Raw genomic sequence first — 15082 nt, 5'->3', positions numbered from 1 at the left:
ACACCCTGTCCCCAGCGTCCCCGGGGTGCTCGTGGGGATGCCGGTGGCTCTGATGGTCCCTCGTGCCCAGGTACTGCCTGGCCGGGCTGCCCGTGGGCTACCAGTTCAAGAACATCACCAACGCCGACGTCAACAACCTGCTCCTGGAGGACCTCATCATCTGGACCAACTACGAGATCGAGGTGGCGGCGTACAACAGCGCCGGCCTGGGGGTGTACAGCATGAAGGTGACCGAGTGGACGCTGCAGGGAGGTAGGCAGGGACGGGCAGGGGTTGGTGGTGGTCTCAGGGGGGCCAGGGCTTTGCTGGCCTTGTGTCGTGGGGGTGTGGGGCTCCTGGGGGACAGGGCACGATGGAGGGGATGAGCACGGGGACCAGGCACGGGCTGCAGGGCCATGGCACGGCTGGGGGATGTCCTGGGACACCATCCTGGATGCCCGGGGTCCCTCTGCCAAGGGAGGGGAGCCGGCAGAGCCACCACCAGCCTCCCCTTTGTCCCGGCAGTCCCCACCGTGCCCCCAGGGAACGTGCAGACCGAGGCCACCAACTCCACCACCATCCGCTTCACCTGGAACCCCCCCAGCCCCCAGTTCATCAACGGCATCAACCAGGGCTACAAGGTGAGGGGGGATTCCCCCAGGACCCCCCTGAAATCCGGGCAGCCTGCGGCGGGGAGTCCCGGGGCCGCCCCTCACAAAGCGGCTCAGCGTCCTCGCCAGCAACCCCAGCCATTTGATTTGATTCCAGCCTGACTTATTAAAACAATATTTACCGAGATTTAACACTTGCATGGGCTCGGAGTCTCTGTAATTAATTCCAATTTGCAATTAATTCAAATTTACATTAATTAAATTGAATTAAAACATTGAACTTGTTTCTTAATCCACTCAAAAGAAGTTCAGGAATTTAATTGCCGCTGAGTGAGATAACCAGAGCAAGTAGGATATTTAACGTTCTTATTAAATGCCACTTAGTATTTTTGATTAGTATTTTTAGGGCCTAATTAGTGTTTAATTAAGTTGCTATAGGCTATTTTGCACAATAGCAATTAAATGCCCAAACATCCGTCCTAAACGGAGCCGAGCGGGCGATTACGCGCCGTTATCGTTGGGAGTTAATCACAGAGCGTGCGCTCAGGATGGGCTCGCGCGGGTAAACGCGCGCCTGTTAGGCAGCGCCGAGCGCTCCCCGCACCCTTCGTTGATATTTAATCCGCTTTGAGTAAATACGGGGCTGCCGGGGGTGCTCGGGGTGGTGCGGTGGGGACGCTGGCACCCGCTCCAGCGCCTTCTTCCCGCAGCTCATCGCCTGGGAGCCGGAGCGCGAGGAGGAGGCGACGGTGGTGACGGTGCGGCCCAACTTCCAGGACAGCGTCCACGTGGGCTACGTGGCGGGGCTGAAGAAGTTCGCCGAGTACTTGACGTCGGTGCTGTGCTTCACCACGCCGGGGGACGGCCCGCGCAGCCCGCCCCAGCTGGTGCGCACCCACGAGGACGGTACGGGGAGGCTCCGCGCACCCCCGCGGCTCCCGGGGCGGGAGCGAGCAGCCCCGTGATGGGGATGGTGACGAGGGAGGGACGTGGCACGGGGTGCCCCCGAGCCCCCTCCGTGCTCACCCCGCTCGGGGGGGGGGGTCCCGTGGGCTCCCTCGGGTGCACGGCTGCGTGCTGACCCCGGGTGTCTTCGTGCAGTGCCCGGCCCCGTGGGACACCTGAGCTTCAGCGAGATCCTGGACACGTCCCTGAAGGTCAGCTGGCAGGAGCCCCTGGAGAAGAACGGCATCCTGACGGGTGAGGGTGCTGAGGGCAGAGCACGGCCCCCCCCTGACCCCACAGCATCTCTCCCTGCACCCCGCTCAGCCCCGTGGGGTGGGCGGCGGGGGGCTGACGGCTCGGGGTGCCCTCCAGGCTACCGGATCTCGTGGGAGGAGTACAACCGCACCAACACGCGGGTGACCCACTACCTGCCCAACGTCACGCTGGAGTACCGCGTCACCGGCCTCACCGCCCTCACCACCTACACCATCGAGGTGGCCGCCATGACCTCCAAGGGCCAGGGCCAGGTTTCCTCCTCCACCATCTCCTCGGGGGTGCCCCCAGGTGAGCGCAGCGGCGCGGGAACGCTGCGGGATGTCGCCGGTGTTTGGGGCGAGCAGCCGGTGCCGACCGCCCTGCCCCGTCCCCGCAGAGCTCCCCGGTGCCCCCACCAACCTGGGCATCTCCAACATCGGTCCCCGCTCCGTCACCCTCCAGTTTCGCCCGGGCTATGATGGCAAAACCTCCATCTCCCGCTGGCAGGTGGAGGCACAGGTATGGGGTGGCTTTAGGGGATGGCGCGGGGGTGCCGGGGGGGCAGCTCACCCCACTGCCGCCCTGCAGGTAGGGCAGAGTGGCGAGGCCGAAGAGTGGAGGCTCGTCCACCAGCTGGCTAACGAGCCCGACGCCCGCTCCATGGAGGTGCCCAACCTCAGCCCCTACACCTACTACAGGCGAGTGGCCGGGGCTGCGCTGCGCCGTCCTCCCCGGGGGTCCGGAGCCCTCTCGCCCCCCACCGTGACCCCCCCCCTTTCTCCCTTCTCAGTTTCCGCATGCGGCAGGTGAACATCGTGGGCACCAGCCCCCCCAGCCTGCCCTCCCGGAGGATCCAGACCCTGCAAGCCCCCCCAGATGTGGCGCCCGCCAACGTCACCCTGCGGACGGCCAGCGAGACCAGCCTGTGGCTGCGCTGGATGGTGAGGGGGGCACCCTGGGGTGCTGCACCCTTGGGCGCAGTGCACATCGGGGCAGGCTGGAGGCTGGGGGGCTGAGCTGGATGGGCCTGGGGGACCAAGGGGGATGGAGCTGGGGTGGCTGTGGGACACCGGGAGTGATGGTGCCTCTTTGTGCCCCCTGGGCCAGCCCCTCCTGGAGCAGGAGTACAACGGGAACCCCGACTCGGTGGGCTACCGCATCCGCTACGCGCGCTCGGACGGGCGAGGGCGGGCGGCGCTGCACGTCGTCCACGACCGCGTGGAGCGGGAGTACACCATCGAGGACCTGGAGGAGTGGACCGAGTACCGCGTGCAGGTCCAAGCCTTCAACGCCATCGGCTCGGGGCCCTGGAGCCACCTGGTGCTGGGGCGCACGCGGGAGTCAGGTACCGCCAGCCCCCTGCAGTGCTGGGCGCACGCCGTGGCCAGCTCTGATGCTGATCCCCGCTCCTGTCCCCCGCTCCTGTCCCCCTCCAGTGCCTTCCTCTGGTCCCAGCAACGTGTCGGCACTGGCCACCACCTCCAGCAGCATGCTGGTGCGATGGAGTGACATCCCCGAGGCGGACTGCAACGGCCTCATCCTGGGCTACAAGGTGAGCAGCTCCGGCAGCCCCGGCGCTGCGGCTCTGCCTGCCCCAGGAGCCGCGGCTCGCCCGGGTTGTGCCACCTCCGAGAGCCCGTGCCGGTCCGTGCCACGCTGCTCCGGCCCGGGGGTGCTGGGGGCTGCGGTCTGGCTGCGTCATGTAGGGTCTGTTGCAGGTGATGTACAAGGAGAAGGACTCGGAGGCGCGCGCTCGGTTCTGGCTGGCGGAGGGCAACGCGTCCCGCAGCGCCCAGCTGACGGGGCTGGGCAAGTTCATGCTGTACGAGATCCGCGTGCTGGCCTTCACCAGGATCGGCGACGGCGTGCCCAGCCGGCCCCCCGTCCTCGAGAGGACGCTTGATGACGGTGGGTGCCAGCGCCTGGACGAGCAGAAAGACACGAATGGGACGAGGGGTCCCTGGGGTGCCAAAGGCCATCCCATCCCATCCCGTGGGGCAATCCCTTTTCCCAGGGATGCCATTCCCAGCGGTGGGGGACGGGCCCCGTTTGTGCTGTGCCCTCCCTTGTGCTCCTCACGGTGATCCCCATCTCTTCCCCCTCCAGTGCCCGGCCCCCCTGTGGGGATCCTGTTCCCCGAAGTGAGGACAACCTCGGTGCAGCTCATCTGGCAGCCGCCCGCGGCACCCAACGGCATCATCCTGGGTAGGTGGGGAGCTGTCCTGTGCATGCTGCGGTGCTCTGCAGGGGGGTGCAGATGTCCCGTGGGAGCAGGGATCAAGGTGGCGGGGCAGGGACCAGCTCCTGGCCATCTCCAAGCACCTCAGAGCCCCCAAGGCTGGGACAACCCCCCCCCCAGCTGCCCCCGGGCAGGGCAGGGAGGAAGGAGGGGTGCACGGAGAGGGGCTGACGGCGGGCCCAGCCCCACGGTGCCGCTCCCTTCCCCGCAGCCTACCAGCTCACCCACCGCCTCAACACCACGGCGGCCAACGCGGCGGCCGTCGAGGTGCTGGGCCCCAGCACCCGGCAGTACACGGCCACGGGCCTGCAGCCCGAGTCCACCTACCTCTTCCGCATCGCCGCGCAGACCCGCAAGGGCTGGGGCGAGGCGGCCGAAGCCCTCGTGGTGACCACGGAGAAGAGAGGTACGAGGGGTCCAGCTCTCCTTGGGGGGGGACGCGGCGTGCCTGGGGGGTGCCCGCAGCAATCCCAGCCCCGTGCCTCTCGCAGATCGCCCGCAGCCCCCCAGCAAGCCCCTGGCCCGGCAGGAGGACGTGCGCGCCCGCAGCGTGCTGCTCTCCTGGGAGCCGGGCAGCGACGGGCTCTCCCCCGTCCGCTTCTACACGGTGCAGACCCGCGAGCTGCCCGACGGCCAGTGGGCGCTGCACCCTGCCACCGTCAGCCACAACGCCACCACCTTCGTCGTGGACAGGTGAGGCACGGGCTGGCCCCGAACGAGGCCGTGTCGCGATGGGGATCCTGGGAGATGGGCGCTGCTTTGGGCGCTCGCCCCGTGCCTCAGTTTCCCCATCCGATGGGAAGTACTTGCTCCTGGGTTGTGGTGTCCCCTGCTGCGTCCCCTCTCCTGGGGGGGTGGATCTGTGGGGCTGCCCGCCTGCCTCACTGTCCCCGCCCTGCTCTGCTCCCGTGCAGGCTGAAGCCCTTCACCTCCTACAAGTTCCGCGTGAAAGCGACGAACGACATCGGGGACAGCGAGTACAGCGAGGAGTCGGAGTCGCTCACCACCCTGCAGGCGGGTCCGTGGGGGGCCGGGGACAGTGCCGTGGCTTCCCGCGTGGGACCGGTGTCCGGTGCCCTGGGCATCTCCGGAGCCTCACCACCCGCTTCTACCCCGCAGCCCCCGAGGAAGCCCCCACCATCCTCTCCGTCACCCCGCACACCACCACATCGGTGCTCATCCGCTGGCAGGTACTGTCCCCTGTGCCCCCCCGGGGGGGGGTGTCACGGACCTGCCCCGTGGGAGGTGGCACCGAGGGGTGGCCGTGCCAGCCAGGTCCCCGGGGCTCTCCAAGGCTGCGGATTGGGGCTGTGCTGGCACAGACCACCCTGCAGAAGCCGGGGGGCAGCAATCTCGGGGTGCCCCAGGTCCGAGCAGCCCCTCCCTGCCCTCTCCCCGCAGCCCCCAGCCGAGGACAAGATCAACGGGATCCTGCTGGGCTTCCGCCTGCGCTACCGCGAGCTGCTGTACGACAGCCTGCGCGGCTTCACCCTGCGCGGCATCGGCAACCCCGGCGCCACGTGGGCAGAGCTCACCCGTGAGTGCCTGCAGCCCCGTGGGACGTGGGGACACGTGGCTGGGGGGTGGCATGGCGGGGGGGGTGCAGGGCAGGGCAGCGTCCTGCATCCTGCGCTCACACCGGCGTCCTGCGCCCCACCACCTCTGCCGGGTGCCAGCCTGGAGCCATGGAGGCCGAGCGGTGCCCCGCGGAGTTGTCACCGTCCCCTTTGTGTCACCGACCCCTTTGTGTCACCGAGGCTGTCGGTCCCTAACGCACTCGTCTGCGCTGGTGCTGGCTTGGTCCTGCTGTGCTCAGCTCCCTCTGTGCCTGCAGCACGGGTGTCCACGTGTGCGCACCTAACGCGGGGGGGCCGTGTGATGTCCCTGCCGTGTCTGCACGTGCTGCCATCCTCAGACCCTGAAGGGGATGGGGTCACGGCCACTCTGGGGACAGCAGGGATGTCAGGGACAAGGGCAGCACCCGAGAGCAGACCTTGCCCTGCTGCTGCTCTCGGGAGCAGTCGGTTGGTCCCATGTGGAGACCCCGCTGCCCAGACCCCACTCGTGCCACACAAAGGATGGGGCCGGGGAACAAAAAGGCTCCTCAGTGCTGTGACAGCCCCATCGGCACCCAAGGGTGACGAGCTCCTTGTGGGGTGCCCCTGGCCCACCCCGGGGTGGGCAGCTGTGCTGGGGTGGGTGCTGGGAGGAGGGAGCCCCCCCCGCTGTGCCATGACTAACGCTGCCTGCTCTCCCCGCGCCGTGCCGCCAGCCGTCTACGCCGTGCACAACCTCAGCGAGGTGTCCCTCACCCAGTACGAGCTGGACAGTAAGTCACCGCTCCTCGTGCCTTCCTTCCCCCCCCCCCCCCCCCCCCGCTGCCACCCCCCTGTGTCTCCCCGCTCTGCCTGCCCACGCTTTGGGGTGAATCCTCGCGCCCTGTGCCCAGGGGACGCCTCCGTTCGCTCCTGCTGCTCCCCAGGGACACCCTCCTCTTCCTCAGCGAGGGGCCCCCCGCGGGTGGTGGGACCCCGCTCATCCCTTCCCTTCTCTCTCCCCCAGACCTGAGCAAGCACCGGCGCTACGAGATCCGCATGAGCGTGTACAACGCCGTGGGCGAGGGTCCCCCCAGCCCCCCCCAGGAGGTTTTTGTGGGTGAAGCGGGTGAGTCTGCGGGCACGCCCGTGTCTTGCCGGGGCGCTCAAATGCCCTGGGGTGCCCCATGCTCCCCCGTGTCACCACACAGCGGCCCCGTGGCCCCCATCCCCTCTGCACACCCCTGATGTGCCCGTGCATCCCCTACATCTGGGGGTATCTCCCCCTCCCTGGCCGCAGCCGGGCAGTGACGCTGTCCCCTCCCTCGGCGCAGTGCCCACCGGCGCACCGCAGAACGTGGCGGTGAAGGCGGCCACGGCCACCCAGCTGGATGTCACCTGGGAGCCACCACCCGCCGAGAGCCAGAACGGGGACATCCAGGGCTACAAGGTACTGAGCGCCGCCACCGGGCAGCTGGCACTGAGCTGGGGCTCGGGGAAGGTGCTGGGTGCCCTGGGGTGGTGCTGGGTGCCCTGGGGTGGTGCTGGGTGCCCTGGGAAGGTGCAGGGTGCTACGGGGGTGTGGTGGGCTCCCTGGGGAGATGCTGTGCGGGTGCTGTTGGGGGGAGCCCTGGGAAGGTGCTGGGTGCCCAGGGAGGTGCTGGGTGCCCCGGGAGATGTCAGGAGCGCCACCGGGAAGGGACGCGGGGCGCTGCGGAGCGCAGCGGGGCACCAGAGGGCGCCGTCGGCCCTCGGATGCGCCCGGTGCGGGGCCGCGGCCGCGCTCTGCAGCCCCGGGTGCTGCCACCCACCCACCCACCCACCCCCCCACCGCGGATCCCCGGGGTCCGTCCTGCGCCAGAAGCACAGCATCACGAAATATCCGAGTTGGGAGGGACCCCCAAGGGTCATCGCCTCCAATTCCCGGGTCCCCAAAGGAGCACCCGAAAAAATCAGCGCGTGCGTGAGCTGCAGGCAGGGCGCGCGGCCGAGGGGAGGCTGCTGCTTTCCCTCCAGCACGCCCAGAGCCCCCAGACCCCCCAGGACAGGGCCTTAGGAGCCCGGGCAGGACTTCACGGGGTGTCTGAGCATCGCAAAGGACCTGGAGGGGTGTGGAAAGGGGACGAATCGGGCAGGCTCCACGCTGCGCCCAGCCCTCGGCGCCTCGCCGTCCTCCTGCAGATCCACTTCTGGGAGGCCCAGCGGCAGAACGAGAGCGCGCGGGTGAAGACGCTCTTCCTGCCCGAGACCGGGGTGAAGCTGAAGAACCTGACGGGGTACACCTCCTACTGGGTCAGCATCGCCGCCTTCAACGCTGCAGGAGACGGGCCCCGCAGCCCCCCCGTCAAGGGCCGGACGCAGCAGGCAGGTGGGGACACGGCACGGGGCCCCCCCGGCGGGGAGAGGGGCCGGCGCGGTGCCGGGGGGGGTCCCCATGAGCACTGAGCTATCCCCCGTCCCCCCGCCCCGTTCCCTTGCAGCCCCCAGCGCCCCCGGCTCCATCCGTTTCAGCGAGCTGACCACCACCTCGGTGAACGTGTCCTGGGAGCCGCCGCCGCTGCCCAACGGCGTCCTGGAGGGCTACAGGCTGGTCTACGAGCCCTGCATGCCCGTGGACGGTGAGGGCACGGCGGGGGCTGCTGGGGGCGCGCGGGGGGGGCCCGGCTCAGCCTCGGTCCCTGCAGGTGTCAGTAAGATCGTGACGGTGGACGTGAAGGGGAACAGCCCGCTGTGGATGAAGGTGAAGGACCTGGCCGAGGGAGTCACGTACCGATTCCGGATCCGGGCTAAAACCTTCGCTTACGGGCCGGACATCGAAGCGAACATCACCACGGGGCCTGGGGAAGGTAGGGGGGGGGCCTGAGGGATTTGGGGTGAGGGAGGAGATGTGGCTGGGGACAGCCCACCGGTGCTGTTCCTCACCACCGGGACTGCGCGGGTCCCGTGCGGGATGTGTCCCCGTGCCACCAGCTCTGCTCTGGGTCCCCAGGTGCCCCCGGCCCCCCCGGTGAGCCCTTCATTTCCCGCTACGGCTCGGCCATCACCATCCACTGGTCGAGCGGGGACCCGGGCCAAGGCCCCATCACCAGATACGTCATCGAGGCTCGGCCTTCAGGTACCGCAGCCCCGCGTCGCCGCCAGGGGCGTGACGGTTTGGGGGAAACTGAGGCAGGGAGCACCTGGCTGCGTGGTGGGGGCCGCGTTAGGGATCGGGACCCGGTGCTGGCCACGTGCCTGCCCCAAGGGTGCTGACAAAAGGACTGATGGAAAGGGGCCAGCGAGCTGCTGAGCCGCTCTGGTCGATGCTGCTCGTTTCACGGTTACGGAGGTGCCGACGTCCCCTGGGCCAGGCAAGGGGGCACCGAGGTGTCCCACAGTGGGGGACAGGACAGGAGCCCCCGTCCCCCCCAGCAGGAGCCCGCGGGCACGGCCACGCTTTCTCCTGCAACCTGCCTTAATGACTTCTCCCGCTGCGGCCCCCAGCACCGACAACCCGACTGATGGCTAACGGGGCGTCGGTGCCGCTGCCCGCGGTCCCTGGGGAGCCGCCTCGCGCTCGGTCACGAGCAGGGAGGTGATAAATCAGCCCCGCGCCTCGCTACGGCTTTTTAATGATGCTGCGGCGAGGGCTCGGCGCCAGATGGAGCCGGGCAGGTGGCAGAGGGCACGCTCCCAGCACGAGCCGGGGGGAGAAAAACGGGAGAGGGGCTGGGAAGGGGCATGTCCCCTGCCTGGGTTCAGGGGGAGGGCAGCCCCTCGCGCTGGGGAGTCCCGCAGGGCTGGTGCCACCCCGAGCCCCTTCCCTCCTGCAGACGAGGGGCTCTGGGACATCCTCATCAAGGACATTCCCAAGGAAGTGACCTCCTACACCTTCAGCATGGACATCCTCAAGCAGGGGGTCAGCTACGATTTTCGTGTCATTGCTGTGAATGACTACGGCTACGGGACCCCCAGCACGCCGTCCCCCTCGGTCTCAGGTAGCTGTGGGGGTGTCCCGGGGGGGGGTGCCATCTCCTCCTGCCGTCCCCACCTAACCAGCTCCCTCGCACGGACCCAGCTCCCACAAAATCCCTCGGGGTCTCCCCATCCATACTGCTTTGCCCCCCCCGCCTGCTCCCCCCCCCATTCTGATCCTTCCTGCTCTGTGCCCCAGCCCAGAAAACCAACCCCTTCTACGAGGAGTGGTGGTTCCTGGTGGTCATCGCCCTCGTGGGGCTCATCTTCATCCTCCTGCTCGTCTTCGTGCTCATCATCCGCGGGCAGAGCAAGAAGTACGCCAAGAAGTCGGACTCGGGTGAGCGCCGGGGGTCTGCCCTCCTGCGGTGGGGACGGGGGTGGGCGCCCACCGGGGACCTCGGGGGGGGGCTGCCTGGGATGCAGGAGGAACGAAATGCCCGTGGGATGGGGAGGCAGCATGCTGGGCATCCTTGGACCCATGGGGTGCCAGCTGGGGGTGCAGAGCCCTGATGCCATCAGTCTCTCCAGGGCGTCCCTGCCTGCTTTTGGGGTCCAAATGGGTCATTGAGAGCCCAGGGCAGTGCCCAACCCGTGTCCTTGGGGCTGCCTCCTCCCGAGACCCGGTGACATTCCAGAAGGATGCAGCAGGCTTCCCGGAGAGCACTGGAAGCTATAGAGATTTAATAAATGACTCGTCCCGCTGTCAGCTGCGGAGGCAGGGCAGCGCAGGGGCTCGGCAGAGGTCACCGGGATTAGTCAAACACGGCTCTGTTTTCTTAGCTGTATCAAGGGCTCAAATTGTGGGGAAAATCCAGAGCTCCTCGTTAAGCAAACAGAGCCGTTGAGCCGGGAGCTGGCGGCGAGGAGGCAGGTCAGGGTGGGAGCCAAGGCGGGCTGGTGGCACCGGGCACGGGGCCGCTGCAGGACCCGCGGCTCGTGGGTGTCCCCAGCACCGGGGCTGGCACTGCCACCTCCTGCTGCCCCCCCACCCCCCCGAGGAGTCGGCGCAGGGGCTGGGGTCAGAGCACCCGGCGCTGCGTCACCCTCAAGGGGGGGGGGGCTCGGGGAGGTGTTGGGAGGCTGAGCCCCTGTCCCGCAGGGAACGGCTCCAAGGCGAACGCCCTGAGCCACGGCGAGATGGTGAGCCTGGACGAAGGCAGCTTCCCCGCCCTGGAGCTCAACAACCGGCGCCTCTCCGTCAAGAACTCCTTCTGCAGGAAGAACGGCATCTACACCCGGTAGGGACCCCCCGCCGCAGCCCCCCTCCCCGGGCGGGAGGGCATTTTCAGCCATCGTGCCCGTCCCTACGGTGGGCGCTCACCCACGGGCAGCATCCTGGAGGGGGTCTTGGGCTGCCCCCGGCCACGCCGTGGCGGTGTCCCCGAGCCTGCCCTTGGGGGTGCTGGGGTCTGGCACGGCCCCGAGGTGGTCCTGCGCTGAGCGTCCGCCTGTCCCCGAGGTCCCCGCCGCGGCCCAGCCCCGGCAGCCTGCACTACTCGGACGAGGACGTGACCAAGTACAACGACCTGATCCCCGCCGAGAGCAGCAGCCTTACCGAGAAGCCCTCCGAGGTCTCCGACTCTCAGGTACCCCCCTCCCCGGAGCTGCGCACGTGGACAGGATGGGGAAATGGGGGCGGAGGGGCTGGGGGCAGGAGGGGGACGCTTCTGGGAGCCCTCACCCAGCTCTCTGCCCGGCACCACGCGGGTCCCGGTGTGCGTTTGGGATCGGCGCTGCCAGTCCCGTGCCCCATCCTGCATTTACGCAGCGCGTCCCCGTGGCCTCGTGGCACGGCTCCAGCAGGAAGCTGGCACAGCCCCCGGCCCCTGGGCACCGCAGGGGATGGCACGGGGCCCCCCCTCCTCCCCGAGGGCAGCGGGCTTGGGGACTGTCCTGCTTGCCCGGTCGCTGGTGGCAACGGCGTCGGCTCTGCCAGCCCCACAAAATGGCACCTTTGTGTCCTCCCCGAGCAACGGGCAGCCCTGGCCGGGCAGGAGCCAGCCCCTGGGGAGGCCACGGAGCTTCGCCCCTCAGGGCCGGATGCCGGGAAGCAGCTGAAAAGCGGAGGCTGAAGCCTGGGGCAAGGTCCTGGGGGTCCCCGGGGCACAGCCCTGTCCCCGAGCAGGAGGGGGGCTGGCCCCGAGCCCCCCCCCTTCCTCCGCCTGCGCCAGCTTTTTTTCCACCATGGTGCAGCGGGATCCCGCTCCCTCCTGCCTTAGCGGGGATCGAGTGTCTTTTGAGGAGCCGTGGAGAGCGGGCGAGAGCTGAAAGCTGGCGCGGCGCTGCCTCCCCGCCGCCCCTCAATGGGCCCTTTGTGCGCGGCCAGGAGAAGCTGAATCCAATTACCGCGAGCGGGGAGGCAGGGGGGCCGCCCGCCAGCACCCTCGTCCCCACCACCCTCGCAACCCTAACCCTAAAAACCCTTACAACCCTAAAAACCCTGAAGCCCTAACCCTAAAAACCCTTACACCCCAACCACCCCCGGTCCCCACCACCCTGGGGGCCCCAGGGCCACGCAACCCTTTTGTGTGGAGGTTTTATTTTGCTTTATTTTTGTGTGGAGGCTTTATTCCGCTTTATTTTTGTGTGGAGGCTTTAATCTGCTTTAGCAAAAAGGCAGCAACACCCCAACGGTGCCGCAGCCGTCGCAGCCCCCAAGACCCTTGGGGCTGCCGGTGCCGGGAAAGCTCTCCCCATTTCTGGGGCTGGGCGGGCTGTGCCCTCTGCCCCACGCTCACCTCTTCCCCCGTCCCTTAGGGCAGCGACAGCGAGTACGAGGTGGACCCAGGCCACCAGAAAGCCCACTCCTTCGTCAACCACTACATCAGCGACCCCACCTACTACAACTCGTGGCGGCGGCAGCAGAAGGGCATCTCGCGGGCGCAGGCGTACAGCTACACCGAGAGCGACTCCGGGGAGCCCGACCACGCGCCCCTCTCCACCAGCACCTCCACGCAGCAGGGCAGCCTCTTCCGGCCCAAAGCCAGCAGGACTCCCACCCCCCAGACCCCTGGCAACCCCCCCAGCCAGCCCGGCACCCTCTACCGCCCGCCCAGCAGCCTGGCCCCTGGCTCCAGAGCCCCTATCGCTGGATTTTCCTCTTTCGTTTGATATTTAAAGAGAAGCGAAAAAGAAAGGAGCAAGAAAAAAAAAATACGAAAAAAAAATACAAAAAAAAAAAAAAAGCCCCAAGGAATCAAGAAAAAAGCGACGAGAAGAGGAGGAGGGGGAGAAGAGGAGGGGGATGCTGAGGGCCCCAGGGCTGGCGGCGCTGGGGCTCGCAGGGGGCAAAGCCCCGGCTGCCGCGGGCACAGGCACGAGCTTGGGCTTTTTCCTTTTCTCGGCAGAACTTGGAGCAGGACGCCAAGTGACTTTGCTGGGCTGGGGAGCAAAGCCCCAGCTCGTCTTTTGGCCAAAGCTTTCTGCGTTACAGACTCCTCGGCAGGGCTCGGGGCTGGCAGCTCTGCGCCCTGGGAGCTGGGGGGGGGGCGCGGGGCCCTCGCCGTGCCAAACCCCCGCCCCTCTGCTCGGGGTCCCCCAGGGACGCGGGGCCGGGCAGTGACACAGAGGACGACTGCAGGGGGAGAGGGGCTCTGCTTCTTGAAAGCCTCTGGAGCTGAAGCCCCCAGCCCGGACCCTTTGGGGAAGGGGGCAGCCACTGCGCCGGGAACCGTGCGGATAATTAATTCCTCTCTTCAACATGGCCCCCCCAGGAGTAAACCCCAGGAGAGCCCCGAGAGGTGCAAGTGGTGCTGACGTCCCCTCTGATTTGCACCCCGGGGCCACGCAGGGACTCTGGAGAGGACTCGGCGGGGGGGATGCAGTGACCGTGGCCACCCCCCTGCCTTCCTGGGGCTTTGGGGCTGTTTTTTATTTTAATTCTCTTTGGAGCGGAGGCCTGCGAGCACGAGGGGCACGCGGGGGCGGCGATGCCCGGGGGGGCTCCAGGGCCGTGGAGGGGGGGGGGTTTCTGTGGTCTCTGCATAGCAAAACACCCGCAGTGCCTACCGGCGAGCCGGGCACCAGCCGGCGGGGCCACGGCGCCCGGGGCGAGCCGAGGGAGATGCCAATAAAGAGCCTGAGGATGACCCCGTCTCCCCTCTGTCACCCTGCTGCGGCAGCGAAGGAGCTGGTGGGACGTGTCCGTCTGTCCCGCAGCGGCCGTACCGCTGCGTGTTCCCATCCCAGAGCAGCGGGGTCGGTGCCCGGGGGGAAAAGGGGCCGGGTGGAGGGAGGGGTCCCCGCTGCAAGCAGCAGCGCCTGCCCCGCTGTTTCTTGCAGCCAGCCCCTGCCACCAGGCTGGCCGGGGGCCTGGGGGGGGGAAATCAGGGTGACACGCTTGGGTTTAATTGCTTGTCACCCCTCCGGCAGCACGCGATGGGGGTTGGGAGCAGAGGGGCTGAGGGAGGACCCCCCCCTGGGCCAGGAGAAATGAGGCACGGGGGTGAGCTGTGTTGGCATCGCTCCCAAGCCACAGCCACGTGCGGGAGCTCGTCCCCACCGCAGCTTTTTGCCTCGTCCCTGTCCCCGGAGCCAGCAGGGCGCAGAGGGCACTGCTGGCAGGTGACACCGTCCTGCTTTGGAGCTGGCACGGAGCGGAGCCCAGGGTGCTGACACCCCGCTCGGTGCAGGCGTCGGCGCTGGGTGGACTTCCGAAGCTGCCGCTGCGGCTGCGGCCGGAGAGCCCGGGGGCCCTGTGGCACGGCGGTGGCGAAGCCGGGGCGAGCCCTCGCCGTTAGCGGTTCCCCCCGAGTGCAGGATGCGGCCCCGAGGAAGCGGCAGAGCCCGCAGCTCCTTGGGGAGCCTCCCGGGACTGGGCGGGAGCTGCGCAGCGGGGGCCAAAGCACGGTGCAGGCACTGCAGAGGTGGGCTGGGCGCCAGCGGCGGTAGCGGCACCTCTCGTCCCCCTGCGCTGCCTCGGTTTCCCCGTGGCGCAGAAGCGACCCAGGTGGCTGCTCCAGCGAGGACGAGCCGTCGGCACCGCGCTGGCCTTGATGCAATCCCCGGCTTGCACTCGGCTGGGGCCTGCGGTCTGCCAAGGGCGAGCACCGCGCGCTTATCGGGGCTGGGCCAGCCAAGGGGGACAGAGGGCAGAAGCCGAAACCCCGAACCTTGGCCGTGTGGCTCCGGAGTGGCACCCGCTCGCTGCCCCCGGGGCAGGGACGCGATGGGGAGGTGTTTCTGTGCCAGAAACGGGGCTGTGACCCGTAAGCCGAGGCTGAATTTCGTGATTCATTTTTATTTATTTATTTTAGCTGAAGTGACGTCGGTATAGCCCAAGCGGTAACATTTTATTCTCCGGGTTAAGCTGAAGGGAGGTGTAATTAGAGCTGAGGGAAATGGCTCGGCGAGGTGGAAGAGAAACTGCCTGCAGCCTGGGCTCTCCTTTTCCTCCCGATTCCTCCAGTTCCCTGCCAGCTCCCGGGGCCGAGCTGAGTCCCTCCACCTTTCCCTTGCCTCGGGCTGTGGGGACAGGGACAGCTCCCTCCTGCGTGGCTGGTGATGGGACGGGGCTCAGCGCGCCCTCAGAGCCCCACCACCCCCTGCGCAGCGTGGCCGCG

General features: G+C 68.0%; 2 protein-coding genes across 3 annotated transcripts in view; one reads left to right on the top strand and one right to left on the bottom strand.

The window, feature by feature from the left end:
- SDK2 (sidekick cell adhesion molecule 2) overlaps window positions 1-13609 on the top strand; it is a 48023-nt gene extending 34414 nt beyond the window's left edge. Inside the window, exons 17-45 of one of the 2 annotated variants that reach the window (XM_048064459.2) lie at window positions 71-252; window positions 505-620; window positions 1301-1496; window positions 1692-1790; window positions 1908-2099; window positions 2188-2309; window positions 2379-2488; window positions 2581-2731; window positions 2898-3135; window positions 3227-3342; window positions 3509-3698; window positions 3897-3995; window positions 4241-4435; window positions 4521-4722; window positions 4944-5047; window positions 5149-5219; window positions 5431-5566; window positions 6302-6358; window positions 6592-6693; window positions 6899-7014; window positions 7746-7932; window positions 8045-8182; window positions 8249-8410; window positions 8554-8679; window positions 9377-9541; window positions 9718-9858; window positions 10621-10759; window positions 10981-11107; window positions 12279-13609. In XM_048064459.2, the coding sequence (XP_047920416.2) occupies window positions 71-252; window positions 505-620; window positions 1301-1496; window positions 1692-1790; window positions 1908-2099; window positions 2188-2309; window positions 2379-2488; window positions 2581-2731; window positions 2898-3135; window positions 3227-3342; window positions 3509-3698; window positions 3897-3995; window positions 4241-4435; window positions 4521-4722; window positions 4944-5047; window positions 5149-5219; window positions 5431-5566; window positions 6302-6358; window positions 6592-6693; window positions 6899-7014; window positions 7746-7932; window positions 8045-8182; window positions 8249-8410; window positions 8554-8679; window positions 9377-9541; window positions 9718-9858; window positions 10621-10759; window positions 10981-11107; window positions 12279-12632 (4333 nt within the window). In that variant the 3' untranslated portion in view covers window positions 12633-13609. The remainder of the gene's footprint in view (window positions 1-70; window positions 253-504; window positions 621-1300; window positions 1497-1691; window positions 1791-1907; window positions 2100-2187; window positions 2310-2378; window positions 2489-2580; window positions 2732-2897; window positions 3136-3226; window positions 3343-3508; window positions 3699-3896; window positions 3996-4240; window positions 4436-4520; window positions 4723-4943; window positions 5048-5148; window positions 5220-5430; window positions 5567-6301; window positions 6359-6591; window positions 6694-6898; window positions 7015-7745; window positions 7933-8044; window positions 8183-8248; window positions 8411-8553; window positions 8680-9376; window positions 9542-9717; window positions 9859-10620; window positions 10760-10980; window positions 11108-12278) is intronic. The other variant, XM_066980125.1, reaches the window with a different exon arrangement.
- The window catches only part of RPL38 (ribosomal protein L38), a 226944-nt gene that overhangs the window by 87322 nt on the left and 124540 nt on the right, over window positions 1-15082 (bottom strand). The window lies entirely within an intron of this gene.

The sequence above is a fragment of the Anser cygnoides genome, chromosome 19 (assembly GCF_040182565.1).
Source record: "Anser cygnoides isolate HZ-2024a breed goose chromosome 19, Taihu_goose_T2T_genome, whole genome shotgun sequence".
NCBI lineage: Eukaryota > Metazoa > Chordata > Aves > Anseriformes > Anatidae > Anser > Anser cygnoides.
The sequence above is the reverse complement of the archived record's forward strand: the minus strand, read 5'-3'. Positions and strand labels throughout refer to the sequence as shown.